The 22,545-nt window shown below is 38.6% G+C and overlaps 2 protein-coding genes and 1 long non-coding RNA gene across 3 annotated transcripts; all 3 read left to right on the forward strand.

Moving 5' to 3' along the window:
* The first annotated feature begins 6,438 nt into the window (after positions 1-6,438).
* Positions 6,439-7,870, forward strand: LOC143891433 (uncharacterized). Its single transcript, XR_013255332.1, has 3 exons — positions 6,439-6,633; positions 6,739-6,815; positions 7,383-7,870. It is a non-coding gene; the product is annotated as an uncharacterized LOC143891433 (long non-coding RNA).
* Positions 7,871-8,057: 187 nt separating this feature from the next.
* On the forward strand, positions 8,058-13,916 carry LOC143890765 (alpha-terpineol synthase, chloroplastic-like). The gene is made up of 7 exons (XM_077395448.1): positions 8,058-8,285; positions 8,808-9,069; positions 9,147-9,528; positions 12,147-12,365; positions 12,483-12,621; positions 13,156-13,404; positions 13,487-13,916. Exons 1-7 carry the CDS (start codon positions 8,061-8,063, stop codon positions 13,781-13,783), a joined length of 1,773 nt encoding a protein of 590 aa, XP_077251563.1. The 5' UTR covers positions 8,058-8,060; the 3' UTR covers positions 13,784-13,916.
* Positions 13,917-15,471: 1,555 nt separating this feature from the next.
* On the forward strand, positions 15,472-22,197 carry LOC143890766 (alpha-terpineol synthase, chloroplastic-like). Its single transcript, XM_077395449.1, has 7 exons — positions 15,472-15,608; positions 16,129-16,390; positions 16,467-16,842; positions 20,428-20,646; positions 20,764-20,902; positions 21,437-21,685; positions 21,768-22,197. Exons 1-7 carry the CDS (start codon positions 15,480-15,482, stop codon positions 22,062-22,064), a joined length of 1,671 nt encoding a protein of 556 aa, XP_077251564.1. The 5' UTR covers positions 15,472-15,479; the 3' UTR covers positions 22,065-22,197.
* The last annotated feature ends 348 nt before the right edge of the window (positions 22,198-22,545 follow it).

A 22,545-nucleotide genomic window follows, 5' to 3' on the forward strand; every position in this document is an offset into this window, starting at 1 on the left:
GTAGATGTGGGTTTTCAAAAATGGGTTTTGGGGAAAATGGTAGAGGTGGTGGATGAAAAGGGTTTAATGGGTGGCTGTGGAGTGGTCGGAGGTGGAGTTGGTGGTAGTGGGGTACGGTGGCTGTGGGAGGCCAGAGGCTTGCCGGAGATGGATGGTATAGAGAGGGTGGAGATGTGAGGGGTTTGGAGGTGGTGGTGGATTTTTTGGGTTTTTCCGAAATGGGTTTGGATTGATTGGGTTTTAATGGCAGAGAAGATGGAAATCGAAGTGGGTTTCGGGAGGTGGAGATGGTGGAAGGGCCGGAAAGGGAGGAGAGTGATGATAGTGAAGGTGATGGTTTGATTAATGGAGGTGGGTTTGGAAAGAAAAATGGCAGAGGAGTAATGATGGGGAGGGTTTGAGATGGGGGTTTGATGGGGTTGGTGGTGGAGTAATCGTGCGAAGGCCGGCCGGAGAAGGTGGGGTTGGCCGACCGAAGGTGGGGTGGGTAGGTTGCAGAGATGGGGGGAGGTGGTGTAAAACAAAGGGGAAGAAGAAGAAGGTGGAGGTGGGAAAATTGTACGGGAGAAGAAGAGATGGGGGAGGTGGTGGCTGAATCTTGGAGATGGTGGTGGCTCGGCCGGAATCCGGCAAGGTTGTCGGAGAAGGAGGTCGGAGCTCCCTCCCTTTTTTTTCTTTTTTTTTCTCTGCTCTCTCTCTCTCATTGCAGCTAATGGGGGTGAGAAAATTAGGGCTTCTCTCCCCTCTCTTTGATATATATAGGTAGGTTTTGGGGGAATGATATTGGCACACCCATATCCTATAAGCGCACCAAAACTCACCCTTGATGAGCGCACAAATTTGGCTCGTCTTGTCTGCCATTTCTCACTCGATTTCCGCAAAATTTTGCGGGCGCATTCCTTGGGGTTATGACAATCTTTTGGGAGATTTGTACCTATACATGTACACAATAAGCTGGTAAAATTTGGGTTCTCTCCTCACTTGGGGTCCACTTCCTCGGGAATTTATTTAACTTCAAAGCTTCGACTCAACTTTGGGACTTTTGGGGCCTGTCAAAATGGGGTGTCTACAAGGGGGTTTTCTTTGGGAGGTTGGATCTCTGAGGATTGAGAGCTGGGGTCTTTCTCTGAATAGGATGGGTTCTCATCAGATTCCATTGAAACCAAAATGTCAAATGGGTTATTAATTTGGATATCAATAGCTGGGGGGGTTTTCTTTTCTTCTTGGGAAGGTACAACTGAACTATTTCCTGCTTCCTGGTATCCCAATTGCTTTTTGGGGATCCATTCTTGCTTCTTTTTCCCTTGAGGAATCGGCCTTTGGGCAGTTTGGGCACATTTGTCTGAATTGTGGCTGAATTCTTTGCAGTGTTGGTGGGCTCTTGGCCTCCAATCATATTCGACAGCTTGGGTCTCTAAGCCAGTAGGGGTTTGGATGTGGATTATGTCTGGTAGGGAGTCCTCTGCAGAGATTTCAACACATACTCGGGCGTATGTGAGTCTTGTGCATTATGCAGTTTGAGTGTCCATGTAGAGAGGCCGTCCTACCAGGCTTGCTAACTTTCCAAGACTAGTTGGTGTCCAAAATTTTAGATGGAGAGCTGGGAATTTTATCCATAAGGGTATGGAGGTTAGCTTAAACTTTTCCAATGCGCAATCCGGAGACCATTTTTGAAGAATCAGAGTTCTGCCTCCATAAGTGGTAGGGGTTTCCAAGACTTTTCTGCAGTCTTCTTTATTAGAAAATTTGAACAGGAAAAAACTGTTCGGAAGGGCAACAAGCTGGAAGTCTCCCTTAGGATTCCATTTCCTGGATAAATGGGTTTTTAGAGCTAGTTAATAAGGTCTTCGACCCAGAAAATAACCTAGAAGGCAATATTCCCACATATTCTTAGCCATATCGAAGTCTTCTTCTCCAAACAATCCTTCTTCCGGGGAGATTGGGGAGAAGAAGTGGATTTTGGTGCTAACAGCAGCTTTTGGGTTTGAGGCAAAGAGACCAGCCCATTTCCCATTTGAGGGGAGGGAAGGCCAGGAGTTTGCTTGAGTAGGGGCGACAGAGGGATGGATTGAGCTTTGAGTTCTCTGGGCGGGAGATTTTGATGTATGAAGAGGGGTTTTTTTTTGGGCTTGAGGGAGCGGGCAAATCTGAATTTTTTGGGCGGGGAGCCTCGATTTCCGTGAAAGACCCATTTGAGTTTTGGTCCGCTTGTCTTCCAATTCCAAACCCGGTAAGGATTTCAAATTTTCCCGCCCTTACTAATTTTGATGGTCCCGAGGAGGGGGGCGAGTCTTGGTTGGGATGGGCGAATTGGCTTGGTGGACTGAGTTGACTCAGTGAGTGAGACTAAGGCGGTTGAAGATGGGGTTGGATCTCTTTCTCTTTCTCTCTCACTCTTTGTTGGTCTTTGTCTCTCTGGCTGTCTCTCTCTCTCTCTCTCTCTCTCTCTCTCTCTCTCTCTGAACAGAACAGAGTTCTTGCAAGCGACAATAGTAGATGAGAGAACTATGATTCTAGGATGATTTCCAACGAAAATGTTATTGGTGAAGCCTGATCTCAGTCTAATATGAAAAGTATTGTACACTTTACCCTGGAAAGTACTATACTGGGGGTAGTTTTGTACTTTCATGAATTAGGGTTTTTCTTTATTGTAATGCGTTTCTGAACGCCATATAAAAGGGATGTGATATCAGGAGATGCCACAGAGAGGTGTGAGGGTTTGTAATCTTTTCTTCAGAATAGTAGAATCGTTGGCATGTCGCTCTGCCGTGGACGTAGCCCATACCAAACTGGTTAGGTGAACCACGTAAATCTGTGTGTTCTGTGTGTGATCTTTCGTTTTATCTTTGCATCGTTATTATGCTGCGTTGTTAATTCCTAACAGAAAAGATTTATGCGTTTTGAATCATTAGATGCGTTTCTAATATTTATATTTGGCTTTCTTACTTATTTTAGTTTAAATATCTACTGCAGGCCTGAGATTTCGGTTTTCAATTTGTGCCCAACCTATCTACATAAGTTCTCCAGAATTTGAAATTGTTGTCGAATGTAGCTGGGTATTATGATATATTTAAAAATATGTGACTAGGGTTGCTGAAACCTCGAATCAACTTATATTTTTAAACAAATATTTTTCCTCATATTTTTAACGAACATTTCTGCCCTTGGCTATGTGCTTGATGTTGATACATAGTAATAAGTTTTCTATGGTAAACTAAAAATCAATTGAAGGTGAATTTTCTGTAGTTGTTTGACATTATATCAATTGAAAGTATCCCTTTTTGAATGGTAATTATGTGAGATATTTTTTAATGATTATTCTGTCAATTTTTTAAAGAAGATTACAATTATGTCATTTTATTTATTTCGCCATATTTCTCATTTCCATTTTGTTTAAAAATTTAGAAGGGGCTTCTGTTGTATACACCAGGATGTTTTCAATTTCAATCTGTTGGCAATTATATGAAGCTGCCCTTGCTGATTGCTTTTTCCATCATGGTTGTAAGTCCAAGTCTTCTTCTAAAAAATGTCAAGTTTTTGTTATTTCCTAAGAATGTGTGCAAAATAGTATATGGGTTTGTTTGATTATTTTTGTTCTTTTTTATTTTTGGGTTTGAGGTTCAATTTTATGTCCAAGTAAAATGAGCTTCGCTATTACATAGTGCTGATGTTTCATTGTTGATGTGAGTGATGACCCCTTCCTAAATAAAAAATAGTTTTCAGGTTCATGGTTCATTTATTTGGGTTGGTTTAAAATTTGTACTTTGTGTTTTGTAGTTTACTATATCCCTGACTTCTCTACAATTAATTTTTTGTTACTGTATTAGCCTTTTTGGTTGTTGTATAAAGGTGTACCCTCACACTCTTTTTTGAAGCTTCTGAAATTTGAACTCCTTCGTTAATTCTTTGAGCTCCCTCCAGCTCACTAGGTAATTGTTCCAAGTTATCAAAGAGTAAATGTGTTCACTATATTATGTTATCATAAGTGATTGTACCTGAGACTTGAGGGATTTCAATGTGTAGATATATAGTCCTTTGGCTTTTGAAACACATCGAGTTTTGCATTTGGTTCAAGCTTCTTGATGAACCATGAGTTGAATTTGGGCTTTAATTTCATGTGAAGCGGAAGACTTTAAGCAAGGTTTGTTAAGCCATTATAAAAAATTGTCTATCCATAGTTGGAAAACTTGAAATTCATACTCAAATTGATTAGCGGGTTAGTTGTGTTCTTTTCTTTTACAGTATAAGAGATTACATCTACTATACTTTCAAGTAATTTAGCAATAGAAATCTATCCAGAAGGCTACAGGAGCTGAACTTGAAGGACCTCTAGGTCAGTTTCTGTATGTTCTATTTACATCTTTTTGGGGTTTTAATTTGTTTTTTTGGGCTTAGCCTATTCCATTTTAATTTAGTCATTCCTTTGTTATGAGTATCATTTTGCTTTTCCACGTGCCTTCTCATCTTCCCTTCCATTCCTCCCTCTCTCTCTCTCTCTCTCTCTCTCTCTCTCTCTCTCATTAATTTCCACGGGATGGAATTTTTGACTGAGTTCTATGAATCTTCTCTGGTTTGAGGTAAAAAAAAACATATTGCAAAAAAGAGATTCCATACGAATCACCTTTGGCTTCATCATAATTCGTTCATTGCTAGGGTCTTCTCTCTCTATATCTATCTCTCCATCTCTCTCCAAATCCCATTCAGAGTGATAACTTCTTGCTTTGATGTATTTCCTTTTTTATTGTTCAAATTAAAGATTGGATTTTATTTTATGGTAATTCTGTGGATTTTATTTTATGGTAATTCTGGTGATTACAGGGTTTTTTGCTCTATATCTCAGTATAGAGGATGATACCAGGGATCTGTATTTGTTTATAAACTCTCCCGGCGGATGGGTAATACCAGGAATAGCTATTTATGATACTATGCAATTTGTGCCACCAGACGTACATACAATATGCATGGGATTAGCCGCTTCGATGGGATCTTTTCTCCTAGTCGGAGGAGAAATTACCAAACGTCTAGCATTCCCTCACGCTTGGCGCCAATGAGTTTTTTTTATTTGAGAAAAAAGAAGAAGCGATCACTAAGTTAGTTGGTTTTTTATGCATTTTATGAATGCATATTTTAATGCGTTTTACGTGTTTTTTATGCATATTTTTGCTCACCCTGTGCATTGCACGGGTATGCAACTAGTTTTTATGATAATTGGTAGTATAGGTGGAGAATGTATGCATTTGTGACTTCTAAAGAATGGTTGATAGAGTTGAAAAGTTAGCAAATGTCCTTTGGTTGGGCTGTTACGAGGACGAGATGAAATTTGATTCAACGACTCAAGACAGTGCTACTTGGCTCAAGGGATGGAGACCTTGCCCTGTTACTACCGTGACTCATAGATCAAGATAATTACATTTCAATAATGTAGGTGATGCACTTTCCAAGTCAAAATCTCAATTATTTGTACTTTACTTGAAAAGATTGATTTGTTTTTTTTTATTATAATAAATAATAATGTACGAATCTTCTGATTTCAGTTGGATTTTCTTTTAATGTTATATTTTATTTATTTATTTTGTTTGGATTATTGATATGATCTTTGAACAATTTTAATCTTTTTTTTTGTATCATCTACTATTCTATTCGTCCTCCCCTGTGCATTGCACGTGTTGATCGCTAGTATATACGTAAAACGGAATCCTGGACGATTTGGGTGCGCCACGTGTCACCCTTCCTCAAAAACGTAAAACTCCCTCTATAAGTTGTTATATTTGGATTGTAGAAAAAATCTCACTCTATCCCACGTTTTTAGCAAAATTGTTTCTATTACTCAATATCCCACGTATATTAGCACGGAATCCTGGACGACGTGGGTGCGCCACGTGGCACCCCTCCTAAAAAACGTAAAACTCTCTTTATAAGTTGTTATATGTGGATTGTAGAAAAAAATTCACCATGTCTCACGTTTTTAGCAAAATTGTTTATATTACTCAGTATCCCACGTATATTAGCAAAAGTGTTTCTATTTATTGGAGAAAAACCTCCATTATGTCCCATGATTTTAGTAAAATTGTTTCTATCTCTCAATATCCTTCGTTGGCAAAATTTTGGCAAATTATTTATTTCCATTTCCTTTCCTGAATTATCGAATAGATATCTTCTTCTATTTAAAGCTCCAAGCTTTCCTGATTCTCGAATAGAAATCTTCTTCTATTTAAAGCTCTAAGTTCTCCCATTTTTTTCCTCACAGGATTCTCTGATAGAAAACTTCTATTTAAACAATTTGCCAATTTTAATTTCCTCACACGACTCTAACTTTCGTACAAATTTACAATTTTTAATTTGATAAGAATAGACAACTCAAAAGATAAAACTTAAGAATCCAGGATTGGCATTAACTTCCTATTCCTACGTTCCCTTCTACCACAGTTTCCTCCTAGATAGAAATTGTCTCCCGTAATTTCCTTTCTATCACACGCCTCCTGAAAGCTCCTTTCATATTTCTTCCCTTATTTACAGGTACGATTTGCCTTTACTTATTCGCAGCTTTTTGTATTCCACATTTCCACCTCTCTCTCTCTCTCTCAACCATTGCTTTGCTCAACTCTCTCTTTGCAGTAGGTGGAAGGCTTTCAGGTTTATAACTGTCGCGTAATTTATTTCTCCTATCTATATTTTATTTTCTTCTTTTTCATTATTTTGGTTCTAAAAGAATTTAAGACAACGGGGTATCAACGGTAGGTAGAAGAGGATGTTCTCGCCTTTTTCCTCTGCCAATGTTCGATGGGATATGTTTGGGTTGATTTCTATTTCTGCTGGTAATCTCTTGGATCCTCTTATATATATATATATATATATATATATATATATATATATATATATATTAAACATAGCGTAAAGAAATATTATTCTTGGAATCCAAAGAGTTTGTCTTAAAAAAATCAGCAGCCCTTGTTTTGTTTTAGAATTAAAAAATTCTTGGCCTCAAGAATGATATCAACACCCACCACATTTTTGGCATTTCACGTATTTTAAAATTTAGGCGTATGGTATTTTTCCAGTTCGGTTCGGTTCGGTTCTCTGTTCCAGGTCCCCAAACCCAGAACCGAACCTGAAAGCCACCGGTTCCCAAATCTGGGACCCAGAACCGAACCGTCAGGTTTCAGAACCGAACCGAACCGAAGCACCCAGTTCGGTTCAGTTCTTTGGTTTTAACCGGGACCATGTCCACCCCTACTTAATAGGGATAATTTGCAGATAAAATCAAACTATTGTAGCATAAGCTTCAATATATGCAAGATGATAATAATCACACGAGATCTAGGTAGACACAATTATAGCAATGAAAAAAAATATAATAGAGTTAAGTGCTTCCTTGTTTGCAGAGATGACCGCCAAACTGCAACTTCTGTCCGGGTTGAGGAGAGGAAGGATTGGCGTGAAGGTTGTGTGAGAGGACGATGAAGGTGGGGATGTTTGAAGACCTTGAGACATTGCCCAAGCTGCTGCCCGTGTGTAATAAATGGCGAAAACAGTGAAGGAAAAATTTAAGATTTGAGCATTTGGGAAAGGTTCATGAGAAGGAAAAATTGGATTTTTTAAGGATTCAGTGTTTGATGGGTTTGGGAGAGAGGAAAGAAAACATGTCTTTAGGCTTAATGGCACTTGTTTGTAAATTGAAAGAGTTCTATACTTAAAGAAGAGTGGGCCCTGTTTGTAAATAGTGTGAAAGCTAAGGGTGTTTTGGTTTGTCTTAAAATAGTGGTTTAAAAACCACGTTCTTACACTACACTACACATACCAACCGACATAACCACTTTAAAGGGCCTTAAGTTCAATTTGTAACACACGTGGTTGGGCCTAGTGTCTTTGTCTTGCCACAAGAGATCTTTGGATTTTGATCAATCCCAAAGATCCAAATAAAATTCATGAACCATGACTTACTATAACTTCTCCCACAATTAAACAACATTATTTCCTTGTCGAAATCTCCCGTGATACATGAGATGGAAAGAGGGTATAAATAACCTCTCCGTTACTCTTATAATCATCACTTGAATAAGATGGCTCTTCCTCTCCTCTCCTTCTACAATCCCTGCTCCATTTCACTTTTGCCACCTTCTATTCGGCATTCAAAGATAGCTCCGAGAACTGTAAACATGCCTAAGCACATTACATGCACTCTGAGCACCCAAACGGTTGACCCCACCATTAATCGTCGATCAGCAAATTTCCAACAAAGCTTTGGGGATTATGACTTCATTCAGTCACTAAAGACTGATTACACGGTGATTATAGCAATCCGTAGTGTTTTAAACCATTGATTTGGTGTGTTTGTAGTGACTTGTTCGTTCATTATTATATAGTTTGACCTAAGCATTATATCATCTGTGTTCATGAACACATGTACTGATCGAGTAAAAAATGATTTCGTAAAGGGTGATTTTTTTTTTGCCTCCCTTTAAGATAATGCGCTCCCCTTTTAACGTGATTTGATGTCAAAAAGTGTTAAAGTCTGCCCACAATTCGTTGTTAAAAGGGGGCCCCGCCCACAATTCACATTAAAAGGAGGGCGCATCATGCTACAAGGGGTGAAAAAATCATCTCCCCTTCGCAGAAGGGTTTTAGAAGGCGGTTTTGATGGCCAGCTAAAAATCATCCCCCTTTCGGTTATCCTTTTGCCTCCTATCCTTGAGCCGGCTGGGGAATGTATAGTTCCTTGTAGTGTGTTCTATATAACTACTTAATAGGGTTTTGTATAATCATTTATGATTAATGAATAAATCCCAATTTCTCTTTAATCTTCACAGGGTGAGGTGTACGAGAGACAGATTGAGAAGCTAAAGGATGATGTGAGGTGTTTGTTCAAGAAAGTAGACCAAGACTTAGCTAGACTGAAGCTGATTGATACCCTTCAACACCTTGGCGTGGGATATCACTACAAGAATGAGATCAAGGAAGCGCTAAGTATTATTTCCATTCATGATAACAACACGAGGATGGAGGACGATCTTTACACAACGTCTCTCCGATTTAGGCTCCTCAGAAGACATGGATTTGAAGTCTCACAAGGTAGATATGCTCTCATGCCATAACAGAGCTTTTAAACTGTATGTAATCTCTAACTTTTGTAGTGTTTTGTGGGACAGACATTTTCAATCGCTTCATGGACCAGAAAGGCAACTTAATGGAATCTACTTGTAAGGATGTAAAGGGCATGTTGAGCTTGTATGAAGCTTCGTACCTTGCTTTCGAAGGGGAGATAGTCTTGGATGAAGCCAAAGCTTTCACGATCAAGCATCTCAAGGATGTCAATGAGAAGAAAGTAGGTAAGAACTTGAAAAGACAAATAGATCATGCCTTGGAGATTCCTTTGCATTGGAGGATGCCAAGGTTTGAAGCTAGATGGTACATAGAAACATATGTTGTAGAAGAAGACGTGAACCCTTTGTTATTCGAGTTGGCTAAGTTGGATTACAACATGGTGCAAGCCAAATACCAAACCAATGTTAAAGCCATGTCTAGGAAAGTGCATACGACATATCATCCTCGTACATATTTCTCAGTCTCTCATTTACATGTGTGTGTGTGTGTGAGAGAGAGAGAGAGAGAGCGGAGTTTCACCGTGCACGCCCGCCTCCCCTTCCTCCCTCGTTCAAAAATCCGAAAAATTAATACTAAAAGAAGAAAAACTGGGAAAACCCAAAAAAGAAGAGAGAAACCTCTCTCTCTCTCTCTCTCTATATATATATATATATATATATATATATACATATATATATATATATATAGCAGAAGAGAAAAGAAGAGAATTTTTGAATTTTTTGAAAATTCTATGAGAATTACACATCACTTTTTTGACTTTTTTTAACAAATGCACCCATTCAACTCACATATTTTCAATCCTACCCTCTCCTTTATGCTTTTTAACAAAGGCACCCATTAAAGCCACATAATTTCAATCTTACCCCCCTTCTTTATGGTTTTTTAATAAAAAATCAATAGGGTGATCTTAACCACCCGATTTAAGAGGAAGTATGAAAACCTCTATAGATTGGAGGGCTAGGATCAGCCTATGGAAATGATTTTTGGGGCACAACCTATTTATGTTGTGTTCCATCACATGGACGGTTTGGATCAACCCATGACGTAGTCCGTACAGTTATTTGTCGGCCCGTGCATCGCACGAGGTTTTTAACTAGTATATATATATATATATATATATATATATATAAAGGAATGGAAACTAAGGGAATTATTTCAATTTCTCCCAACAATCTGTGAGAATTACACATCACTTCTTTTGACTTTTTTTTAACAAAGGCACCCATTCAACCCACATATTTACAATCATGGCACCTCCTTTATGCTTTCTAACAAAGGCACATGTTAAAGCCACATAATTTCAATCCTACTCCCTCCTTTATGCTTTTTAACAAAGGCACCAATGAAAACCACATAATTTCAATCTTACCCCCTCTCCTTTATGCTTTTGTGATAAAAAAAATCTATAGGGTGATCTTAACCATCCGATGTAAGAGGAACACCATATTATGGAAACCTCTATCGATTGGACGGCTAGGATCAGCGTATGGAAATGATTTCTACGGCACAACCTGTTGATGTTGTGTTCCATCACATGGACGGTTTGGATCAACCTGTGATGTGGTCCGTACAGTTCTTGGGCCGGGTACGAGTCTAAGATTCGTGACCCGTAAATTTTTCCCGGTCATTTTGACCTGGCCCATGTCACCCAGACCCTTACGGGTCAGTCAAACCCTCCCATATTTTTCAAAATCTTTTTGATTGGCCCAAACATTAATCTCTCCAAATCTTTGAACTGGTCTATCCCCCACAGTTGGTGGGCCCAAATATTAATTTCTTCAAATCTTTGAACGAGGTAGGCCACACCTGTATTTTTCAAAATGAATTGTACACACCACCCCATGATCCAAACCCTCCATTTGATAATTATAGCCCTCCGATCTGAAGAAAAACTGCATATTACGGAAACCTCTATAGATTGGAGAGTTGTGATCATCCAATGGAAATGATTTTTGGGGCACGACCTATTTACATTGTGGCCCATCAAATGAATGGTTTCGATCATCCTATGGTGTGGGTCGTGCATTAACATTAAGGCCAAATTGTAGGCCCCGCCCAGATTTTTCAAATTAAGTTTGCGGTCAACGCCATGGGATGATCCAAGCCGTCCATTTGATGGGCCGTGACGCAAATAGGTTGTGCCCCCAAAATCCTTTCGATGGGATGATCGCAACCCTCCGATCTATAAGGTTTCCGTAATATGCAGTTTCTCTATTGTCTATCATGAGAAGCTAAATATAATGTTTTCCCACTCCCCGTGCGGATGGGTAGTTGCATGTGATCGCAAAAGGCATTTTGCGGATGGGTAGTTGCATGTGAGACCTGCCACTTTTCAGTAGATTTTGTCTTCATTCACAAGGTGGCTGGTATCACTACAATATTTACTTTATACTGAAACATATTCCTTTGCATTGCACTTTTTTAATTACTTTTTCATGGCTTACAATACTCGAGATGTTATCAACATCCAATCAGAAAAGTACAAATCAGTTCCCATATAGTTTATAATCAATTCATATTTTTTTTTTGAAATGGTAAAATTATAAATGATGGAAAAAAAAAAAAAAACAGGGGACCGAGATGGAACTCCCACATTTACAATAGAAAACGAGAAGACAAAAGAGACGAAATATACAATCAACGGCACACCACTCCTCAAGGAGGAAGGTGGTCAAACCACCTAATAGGACCACTAGATACACCACGCTTGGCAAGCGCATCCGCCTTATCATTTGCCGATCTTTTGACATGTTGATATCCGATAAAAGACCCCGAAGTTATATCACCAATCTCATCAAACATTGGCTCTTTTGTGGAGATAATAGCAGTAGCAGTGCTCTTTTGTTTTATTAATCACACTTCAATCTTGGTTGACATTTTTCTAATTGGCTACTAATTGCCAATGAAAGAATTGCGGAAAAACGAGAGGATTGCTATTATCAATATAATGAAGTGCTGATCATTTCCCTATACGTATGATGAATGTTTGTTGGTGTAAGACACCTCAAAAAGAAGATATGCTCTTTCTCTTTTGCTTTTCTTAGGTGGTGGAGAAATTTGGAACTTGGTAAGCACTTGAGCTTTTCTAGAGACCGTTTGATGGAGTGCTTTTTATGGGCCCCTGGAATTATGTCAGAACCTGAGTTTGGACCGAATAGAGAAGCGCTTACAAAAGTGAATCAACTAATAACAACCATTGATGATGTCTATGATCTCTATGGTTCCATCGAAGAACTGGAGCTCTTTACAGATGCTATTGATAGGTAGAGAGTTTGTATATATTAATTTGATCCCAACTAGAGAATTTGTCAATATTTTAGGACCCTTCAATGCTTCTTGTCTAGTTCTCATATTACAGACATTTGACTGACTTTTTGCAGATGGGATGTTAATTCCATAGAAAAACTTCCAGATTACATGAAGATATGTTTTATGGCTCTCTTCAACACCACCAATGAAATGGCTTATGAGATCCTAAAGGCACAAGGATTGGAAATCACAAGGATCCTAAAGAATCTGGTAGTGCCTTCATTCTTACTCTTATCAAGTTAATTTTGCCTCTTCAATAATTCAACTATAGAATTTGCTAGCGGCCATAGCAAAAGGCATTTCACAGAGTGTCAGTAGCATGAGAGAGCAGCCACATAGGCCCACTGTCCAACAGATTTTGTCATTATTCATGACATGACTGCATACTCATGCAACAGACGTTACACGAAATGCCTTTTGCGATGGCCCCTAGCAAGTCCCTTCAATTATAGTATCAAAACTCCCCCATCTCTTCGTTGACTCGCCGGATTCGACTCCCTTAGACTATGGATGAGTTCTTATTCAAGTCCTTCAAATCTAATCAAAATCTCTCTGACTCTCATGTTATGAATTCATCAATTGAGTACTCAGTCGGGTCAATCAACTACTAGATCACACCGCACCGAGTTGACTAGGATTTGTTTTGGCTGCATTTTGGCCTGCACCCGCATTTTAAAACTAATTTCATTATCATGCGTGGAATTAGTGTTTAACCTATCTAATGAGATGCTTTGTTTGATTTAGTGGGCAGATTTATGTAAATCATACCTTGTGGAGGCAAAATGGTATTGCAATGGATATACGCCGACGCTTGATGAGTATCTAAGCAATGCATGGATTTCGATATCGGGGCCAGTTGTGCTAGGCAATGCTTATTTATCATCAAAAACAAAGACAACAAAGAATGCACTGGTTTGCATAGAAAAGTATTCTAATCTTATACGTTCATCATCGTTGATTTTTAGACTTTGGGATGATTGGGGGACTTCAAAGGTAAATTAGCTATACTTAGCTTCTATGTTGCACTATTTAAATCACTGACTTCATTGTATATGTATATTTTTCAACAATATAGGATGAGCTAGAGAGAGGTGATGTTCCCAAATCTATCCAATGTTACATGCACGAAACAGGTGCTCCAGAGGAAGTTGCTCGCGAACATATAAGAGGTATAATTAGTGATACATGGAAGAAGCTGAATAAAGAATCTTTCTCTTGTTCCCTTCCCGAATCTCTAATCAATGCTGCGTTGGATGTTCTAAGGATGGCCCAATGCTATTACGAATTCGGTGATGGATTTGAATCTCCAGATAATGAAACTAAAGAGCGATTTAGATCATTGCTGGTTGAACCCATTTCGGTTACAAAATAATTAGTATTTTATGGTCTATGAAGATGATTATCAACTTCATAATAGTAGATATCAGACGATATCTAAATGTAATATTATTTACATGAATTATGAACTTGCAATAAAGAGATAGATATAAATTTTGCATTTTTAATTATTTAAGCCCTTTCTATGTTGTGGAGTAACAAGAATGTTTATATAGAAGAGAACAAAATCTGTAGTTACAATGTAATACCCGGCCTCAAGTTGGGAAGTTCCTTTTAAATGGCTGTCCTTATCAAAAGCTGAGCACAAGAAATGCAAAGCAAAACCCCTAAACTATCCTGGCTTTTGTGAACACTTTGACTTATATGACCCAACGTCCTTGACTCCAAAACTAATTCGACTTGATAGAAACTAAGAAAGGAAAACGACTTGTTTAACAAGACAACTCCTAAAAGAACCAGAACTATCTTTCTAGAATCACCGTGATGTCCAAGCTCTGTTATAATGATCAGCCATTGTATGGTCATCGTCTGTACATAATCTCGGGTTGATCATGGATCTGAAGTCTTCATCCCTTGATCTGTGTCATTCGATTAATCTGTTTACCTTTGTGGGACATTCAGCCGTCGATCGACTGAGATTCAACTGCATCGCTGACCCAAGATAGGGCCGGGTGTTACATTCCCCACTGTACCTTTTCTGCCCGTGTATTTCGGCGGCAATATACACCTACGTTATCATGTAAAAATTCATGCCCCACCCATGTAGAGAATGTTAGCACAATCCTTTTCTATGTGCAATTTCCTTTAACTTAGAGTTTCAAAAGAATAGAAGTCTTTGTGTGTTGCGTGACAACATCCCACACACATGAACTCTCCATAAAGGAGAAGTGAGTAATGTCCATATCTTCAAGATACAAAATAGAATAAGCAATATAAGTCACTTTATTCATCCCAATAACACAAAGAAATGATGCAAAACTGTGATGTGTTTTTAATAACCAAATGATACAGGAGATGCCGATCATGATGCATGGAAGAATTCCCCATGCATAGAAATCATTTAGAATCCAAACATAATCCAAAGCCGTACAGCATCTAATTGATGAAGTCTGTTTCTTTTAGTTAGTAGCACATGTCGTCTTTATATAGTGTTAGTGGGAGAAGGCAACGTCAAAAGAAGCTGTGGATGTGATTGAAGATAAAGAGAATAAAAGAAAACTGTTTGGGAAGAAGGGAGTATAATCATGGAAGCATATTCACTTTTTTCTTTATCATTCCTCTTTAATGCAGGGGAAAAAGTTCATCATAAAGCATTCCATCCTTTTGTCGAAAATAGAGCCTAGGGTTTGACAACAAAGTTGGGCTTTTATTTCGAAAAAATGACCAAAATTGAGGTGCATGTATAAGGGGTCTGCTCATACAATACTCAGAATGGTTTTTGCAGATTTATCAACCATATTGATATTTACACTCTTTTCATGTATTCTCGATTGCTTTCTTTTTCATTTGAGAAAAATACAGATACACCCCCTCAACTTTCTGACATTTTCAATTATAACCTAGACTTTTAAAGTCACCAATTACGCACCTAAGGTTTCAATTTGTCTAAATTTTTTGACTTGAAAATTCAAATTTCGTAAAAAAACATTCCACTTTGACAATCATCAATCTTTAGACGAAAAAGATTTGTAACACACGTGGGTGGGCTCATACCTCCGAGAACTGTAAACATGCCTAAGCACATTACATGCACTCTGAGCACCCAAACGGTCGACCCCACCATTAATCGTCGATCAGCAAATTACCAACAAAGCTTTGGGGATTATGACTTCATTCAGTCACTAAAGACTGATTACACGGTGATTATAGCAATCCGTAGTGTTTTAAACCATTGATTTGGTGTGTTTGTAGTGACTTGTTCGTTCATTATTATATAGTTTGACCTAAGCATTATATCATCTGTGTTAATGAACACATGTACTGATCGAGTAAAAAATGATTTCGTAAAGGGTGATTTTTTTTTTTGCCTCCCTTTAGGATAATGCGCTCCCCTTTTAACGTCATTTGATTTCAAAAAGTGTTAAAGTCTGCCCACAATTCGTTGTTAAAAGGGGGCCCAGCCCACAATTCACATTAAAAGGAGGGCGCATCATCCTACAAGGGGTGAAAAAATCATCTCCCCTTCGTAGAAGGGTTTTAGAAGGCGGTTTTGATGGCCAGCTAAAAATCATCTCCCTTTTGGTTATCCTTTTGCCTATCCTTGAGCCGGCTGGGGAATGTATAGTTTCTTGTAGTGTGTTCTATATAACTACTTAATAGGGGTTTGTATAATCATTTATGATTAGTGAATAAATCCCAATTTCTCTTTAATCTTCACAGGGTGAGGTGTACGAGAGACAGATTGAGAAGCTAAAGGATGATGTGAGGTGTTTGTTCAAGAAAGTAGACCAAGACTTAGCTAGACTGAAGCTGATTGATACCCTTCAACACCTTGGCGTGGGATATCACTTCAAGAATGAGATCAAGGAAGCGCTAAGTATTATTTCCATTCATGATAACAACACGAGGATGGAGGACGATCTTTACACAACGTCTCTCCGATTTAGGCTCCTCAGAAGACATGGATTTGAAGTCTCACAAGGTAGATATGCTCTCATGCCATAACAGAGCTTTTAAACTGTATGTAATCTCTAACTTTTGTAGTGTTTGTGGGACAGACATTTTCAATCGCTTCATGGACGAGAAAGGCAACTTAATGGAATCTACTTGTAAGGATGTAAAGGGCATGTTGAGCTTGTATGAAGCTTCGTACCTTGCTTTCGAAGGGGAGATAGTCTTGGATGAAGCCAAAGCTTTCACGATCAAGCATCTCAAGGATGTCAATGAGAAGAAAGTAGGTAAGAACTTGAAAAGACAAATAGATCATGCCTTGGAGATTCCTTTGCATTGGAGGATGCCTAGGTTTGAAGCTAAATGGTACATAGAAACATATGTTGGAGAAGAAGACGTGAACCCTTTGTTATTCGAGTTGGCTAAGTTGGATTACAACATGGTGCAAGCCAAATACCAAACCAATGTTAAAGCCATGTCTAGGCAAGTGCATACGACATATCATCCTCGTACATATTTCTCTGTCTCTCATTTACATGTGAGTGTGTGTTAGAGAGAGAGAGAGAGAGAGAGGAAGCGGAGTTTCACTGTGCACTCCCGCCTCCTCTTCCTCCCTCGTTCAAAAATCCGAAAAATTAATACTAAAAGAAGAAAAACCGGGAAAACACAAAAAAGAAGAGAGAAACCTCTCTCTCTCTCTCTCTCTCTATATATATATATATATATATATAGAGAGAGAGAGAGGAAGCGGAGTTTCACTGTGCACTCCCGCCTCCTCTTCCTCCCTCGTTCAAAAATCCGAAAAATTAATACTAAAAGAAGAAAAACCGGGAAAACACAAAAAAGAAGAGAGAAACCTCTCTCTCTCTCTCTCTCTCTATATATATATATATATATATATATATATATATATATATAGAGGAATGGAAACTAAGGGAATTATTTCAATTTCTCCCAAAAATCTGTGAGAATTACACATCACTTTTTTTGACTTTTTTTTAACAAAGGCACCCATTCAACCCACATATTTACAATCCTGCCCCCTCCTTTATGCTTTCTAACAAAGGCACCTGTTAAAGCCACATAATTTCAATCCTACCCCCTCCTTTATGCTTTTTAACAAAGGCACCCATGAAAGCCACATAATTTCAATCTTACCACCCTCCCTTTATGCTTTTGTGATAAAAAAATTTATAGGGTGATCTTAACCATCCGATGTAAGAGGAACAGCATATTATGGAAACCTCTATCGATTGGACGGCTATGATCAGCGTATGGAAATGATTTCTGCGGCACAACCTGTTGATGTTGTGTTCCATCATATGGACGGTTTGGATCAACCTGTGATGTGGTCTGTACAGTTCTTGGGCCGGGTACGGGTCCAAGATTCGTGACCCGTAAATTTCCCCCGGTCATTTTGACTTGGCCCATGTCACCCGGACCCTTACGGGTCGGTCAAACCCTCCCATATTTTTCAAAATCTTTTTGATGGGCCCAAACATTAATCTCTTCAAATCTTTGAACTGGTCTATCCCCCACAGTTGGTGGACCCAAATATTAATTTCTTCAAACCTTTTAACGAGGTAGGCCACACCTGTATTTTTCAAAATGAATTGTACACACCACCCCATGATCCAAACCCTCCATTTGATAATTATAGCCCTCCGATCTGAAGAAAAACTGCATATTATGGAAACCTCTATAGATTGGAGAGTTGTGATCATCTAATGGAAATGATTTTTGGGGCACGACCTATTTACATTGTGGCCCATCAAATGAATGGTTTCGATCATCCTATGGTGTGGGTCGTGCATTAACATTAAGGCCAAATTGTAGGCCCCACCCAGATTTTTCAAATTAAGTTTGCGGTCAACGCCATAGGATGATCCAAGCCGTCCATTTGATGGGCCGCGATGCAAATAGGTTGTGCCCCCAAAATCATTTCGATGGGATGATCGCAACCCTCCGATCTATAAGGTTTCCGTAATATGCAGTTCCTCTATTGTCTATCATGAGAAGCTAAATATAATGTTTTCTCACTCCTGATGCACGGGGTGTCCCACTAGTGTGTGTGTGTGTGTGTATATATATATATATATATATATATATATATATATATATATAGGAATGGAAACTAAGGGAATTATTTCAATTTCTCCCAAAAATCTGTGAGAATTACACATCACTTTTTTGACTTTTTTTAACAAAGGCACCCATTCAACCACGTATTTACAATCCTACCCCCTCCTTTATGCTTTCTAACAAAGGCACCTGTTAAAGCCACATAATTTCAATCCTGCCCCCTCCTTTATGCTTTTTAACAAAGGCACCAATGAAAGCCACATAATTTCAATCTTACTCCCCTCCTTTATGCTTTTGTAATAAAAAACTCTATAGGGTGATCTTAACCATCTGATGTAAGAGGAACAACATATTAAGGAAACCTCTATAGATTGGACGGCTAGGATCAGCGTATGGAAATGATTTCTAGGGCACAACCAATTGATGTTGTGTTCCATCACATGGACGGTTTGGATCAACCTGTGATGTGGTCCGTACAATTCTTGGGCCGGGTACGGGTCCAAGATTCGTGACCCGTAAAATTTTCCCGTTCATTTTGACCCAGCCCGTGTCACCCGGACCCTTACGGGTTGGTCAAACCCTCCCATATTTTTTAAAATCTTTTTGATGGACCCAAAAATTAATCTCTTCAAATCTTTGAACTGGTCTATCCCTACAGTTGGTGGGCCCAAATATTAATTTCTTCAAATCTTTGAACGAGGTAGGCCCCACCTGTATTTTTCAAAATGAATTGTACGCACCACCCCATGATCCAAACCCTCCATTTGATAATCATAGCCCTCCGATCTACAGAAAAACTGCATATTACGGAAACCTCTATAGATTGGAGAGTTGTGATCATCCAATGGAAATGATTTTAGGGGCACGACCTATTTACATTGTGGCCCATCAAATGAATGGTTTCGATCATCCTATGGTGTGGGTCGTGCATTAACATTAAGGCCAAATTGTAGGCCCCACCCAGATTTTTCAAATTAAGTTTGCGGTCAACGCCATAGGATGATCCAAGCTGTCCATTTGATGGGCCGCGACGCAAATAGGTTGTGCCCCCAAAATCATTTCGATGGGATGATCGCAACCCTCCGATCTATAAGGTTTCCGTAATATGCAGTTTCTCTATTGTCTATCATGAGAAGCTAAATATAATGTTTTTCCACTCCCCGTGCATCGCACGGGGTGTCCCACTAGTGTATATATATATATATATAACACATTTATGGGATTTGCTAGGGATCGCAAAAGGCATTTTGTGGATGGGTAGTTGCATGTGAGACCAGCCACTTTTCAGTAGATTTTGTCTTCATTCACAAGGTGGCTGGTATCACTACAATATTTACTTTATACTGAAACATATTCCTTTGCATTGCACTTTTTTAATTAACTTTTCACGGCTTACAATACTCGAGATGTTATCAACATCCAATCAGAAAAGTACAAATCAGTTCTCATATAGTTTATAATCAATTCATTTTTTTTTTGAAATGGTAATATTATAAATGATGGAAAAAAAAAAAAGGGGGACCGAGATGGAACTCCCACATTTACAATAGAAAACAAGAAGACAAAAGAGACGAAATATGCAATCAACGGCACACCACTCCTCAAGGAGGAAGGTGGTCAAACCACCTAATAGGACCACTAGATACACCACGCTTGGCAAGCGCATCCGCCTTATCATTTGCCGATCTTTTGACATGTTGATATCCGATAAAAGACCCCGAAGTTTTATCACCAATCTCATCATTGGCTCTTTTGTGGAGATAATAGCAGTAGCAGTGCTCTTTTGTTTTATTAATCACACTTTAATCTTGGTTAACATTTTTCTAATTGGCTAGTAATTGGCAATGAAAGAATTGCGGAAAAACGAGAGGATTGCTATTATCAATATAATGAAGTGCTGATCATTTCCCTATACGTATGATGAATGTTTGTTGGTGTAAGACACCTCAAAAAGAAGATATGCTCTTTCTCTTTTGCTTTTCTTAGGTGGTGGAGAAATTTGGAACTTGGTAAGCACTTGAGCTTTTCTAGAGACCGTTTGATGGAGTGCTTTTTATGGGCCCTTGGAATTATGTCAGAACCTGAGTTTGGACCGAATAGAGAAGCGCTTACAAAAGTGAATCAACTAATAACAACCATTGATGATGTCTATGATCTATATGGTTCCATCGAAGAACTGGAGCTCTTTACAGATGCTATTGATAGGTAGAGAGTTTGTATATAATAATTTGACCCCAACTAGAGAATTTGTCAATATTTTAGGACCCTTCAATGCTTCTTGTCTAGTTCTCATATTACAGACATTTGACTGACTTTTTGCAGATGGGATGTTAATTCCATAGAAAAACTTCCAGATTACATGAAGATATGTTTTATGGCTCTCTTCAACACCACCAATGAAATGGCTTATGAGATCCTAAAGGCACAAGGATTGGAAATCACAAGGATCCTAAAGAATCTGGTAGTGCCTTCATTCTTACTCTTATCAAGTTAATTTTCCCTCTTCAATAATTCAACTATAGAATTTGCTAGCGGCCATAGCAAAAGGCATTTCACAGAGTGTCACTAGCATGAGAGAGCAGCCACATAGGCCCACTGTCCAACAGGTTTTGTCATTATTCATACCATGACTGCATACTCATGCAACAGACGTTACACGAAATGCCTTTTGCGATGGTCCCTAGCAAGTCCCTTCAATTATAGTATCAAAACTCCCCCATCTCTTCGTTGACTCGCCGGATTCGACTCCCTTAGACTATGGATGAGTTCTTATTCAAGTCCTTCAAATCTAATCAAAATCTCTCTGACTCTCATGTTATGAATTCATCAATTGAGTACTCAGTCGGGTCAATCAACTACTAGATCACACCGCACCGAGTTGACTAGGATTTGTTTTGGCTGCATTTTGGCCTGCACCCGCATTTTAAAACTAATTTCATTATCATGCGTGGAATTAGTGTTTAACCTATCTAATGAGATGCTTTATTTGATTTAGTGGGCAGATTTATGTAAATCATACCTTGTGGAGGCAAAATGGTATTGCAATGGATATACACCGACGCTTGATGAGTATCTAAGCAATGCATGGATTTCGATATCGGGGCCAGTTGTGCTAGGCAATGCTTATTTATCATCAAAAACAAAGATAACGAAGAATGCACTGGATTGCATAGAAAAGTATTCTAAGCTTATACGTTCATCATCGTTGATTTTAAGACTTTGGGATGATTGGGGGACTTCAAAGGTAAATTAGCTATACTTAGCTTCTATGTTGCACTATTTAAATCACTGACTTCATTGTATATGTCTATTTTTCAACAATATAGGATGAGCTAGAGAGAGGTGATGTTCCCAAATCTATCCAATGTTACATGCACGAAACAGGTGCTCCAGAGGAAGTTGCTCGCGAACATATAAGAGGTATAATTAGTGATACATGGAAGAAGCTGAATAAGGAATCTTTCTCTTGTTCCCTTCCCGAATCCCTAATCAATGCTGCGTTGGATTTTCTAAGGATGGCCCAATGCTATTACGAATTCGGTGATGGATTTGGATCTCCAGATAATGAAACTAAAGAGCGATTTAGATCATTGCTGGTTGAACCCATTTCGGTTACAAAATAATTAGTCTTTTATGGTCTATGGAGATGATTATCAACTTCATAATAGTAGATATCAGACGATATCTAAATGTAATATTATTTACATGAATTATGAACTTGCAATAAAGAGATAGATATAAATTTTGCATTTTTAATTATTTAAGCCCTTTCTATGTTGTGGAGTAACAAGAATGTTTATATAGAAAAGAACAAAATCTGTAGTCACAATGTAATGCCCGGCCTCAAGTTGGGAAGTTCCTTTTAAGTCGTCTGCTCATACAATACTCAGAATGGTTTTTTGCAGATTTATCAACCATATTGATATTTACACTCTTTTCATGTATTCTTGATTGCTTTCTTTTTCATTTGAGAAAGATACAGATACATCCCCTCAACTTTCTGACATTTTCAACTATAACCTTGACTTTTAAAGTCACCAATTACGCACCTCAGGTTTCAATTTGTCTAACGTAGACCCTTGAGGAAAATTTTGACATGAAAAT

Source organism: Tasmannia lanceolata, unplaced genomic scaffold, assembly GCF_043159265.1.
Source record: "Tasmannia lanceolata isolate RefF3 unplaced genomic scaffold, GAP_Taslan_0.1 ptg000013l, whole genome shotgun sequence".
In the NCBI taxonomy this organism is placed as follows: domain Eukaryota; kingdom Viridiplantae; phylum Streptophyta; class Magnoliopsida; order Canellales; family Winteraceae; genus Tasmannia; species Tasmannia lanceolata.

Coding starts and splice junctions, on each gene's coding strand:
- LOC143890766 (XM_077395449.1), top strand. CDS start 15,480: ATGCCTAAGCACATTACATGCACTCTGAGCACCCAAACGGTCGACCCC. Junction 20,647..20,763: donor TTTACAGATGCTATTGATAG/GTAGAGAGTTTG, acceptor GACTTTTTGCAG/ATGGGATGTTAATTCCATAG. Junction 20,903..21,436: donor CAAGGATCCTAAAGAATCTG/GTAGTGCCTTCA, acceptor TATTTGATTTAG/TGGGCAGATTTATGTAAATC.
- LOC143890765 (XM_077395448.1), top strand. CDS start 8,061: ATGGCTCTTCCTCTCCTCTCCTTCTACAATCCCTGCTCCATTTCACTT. Junction 9,529..12,146: donor AAAGCCATGTCTAGGAAAGT/GCATACGACATA, acceptor TGCTTTTCTTAG/GTGGTGGAGAAATTTGGAAC. Junction 12,622..13,155: donor CAAGGATCCTAAAGAATCTG/GTAGTGCCTTCA, acceptor TGTTTGATTTAG/TGGGCAGATTTATGTAAATC.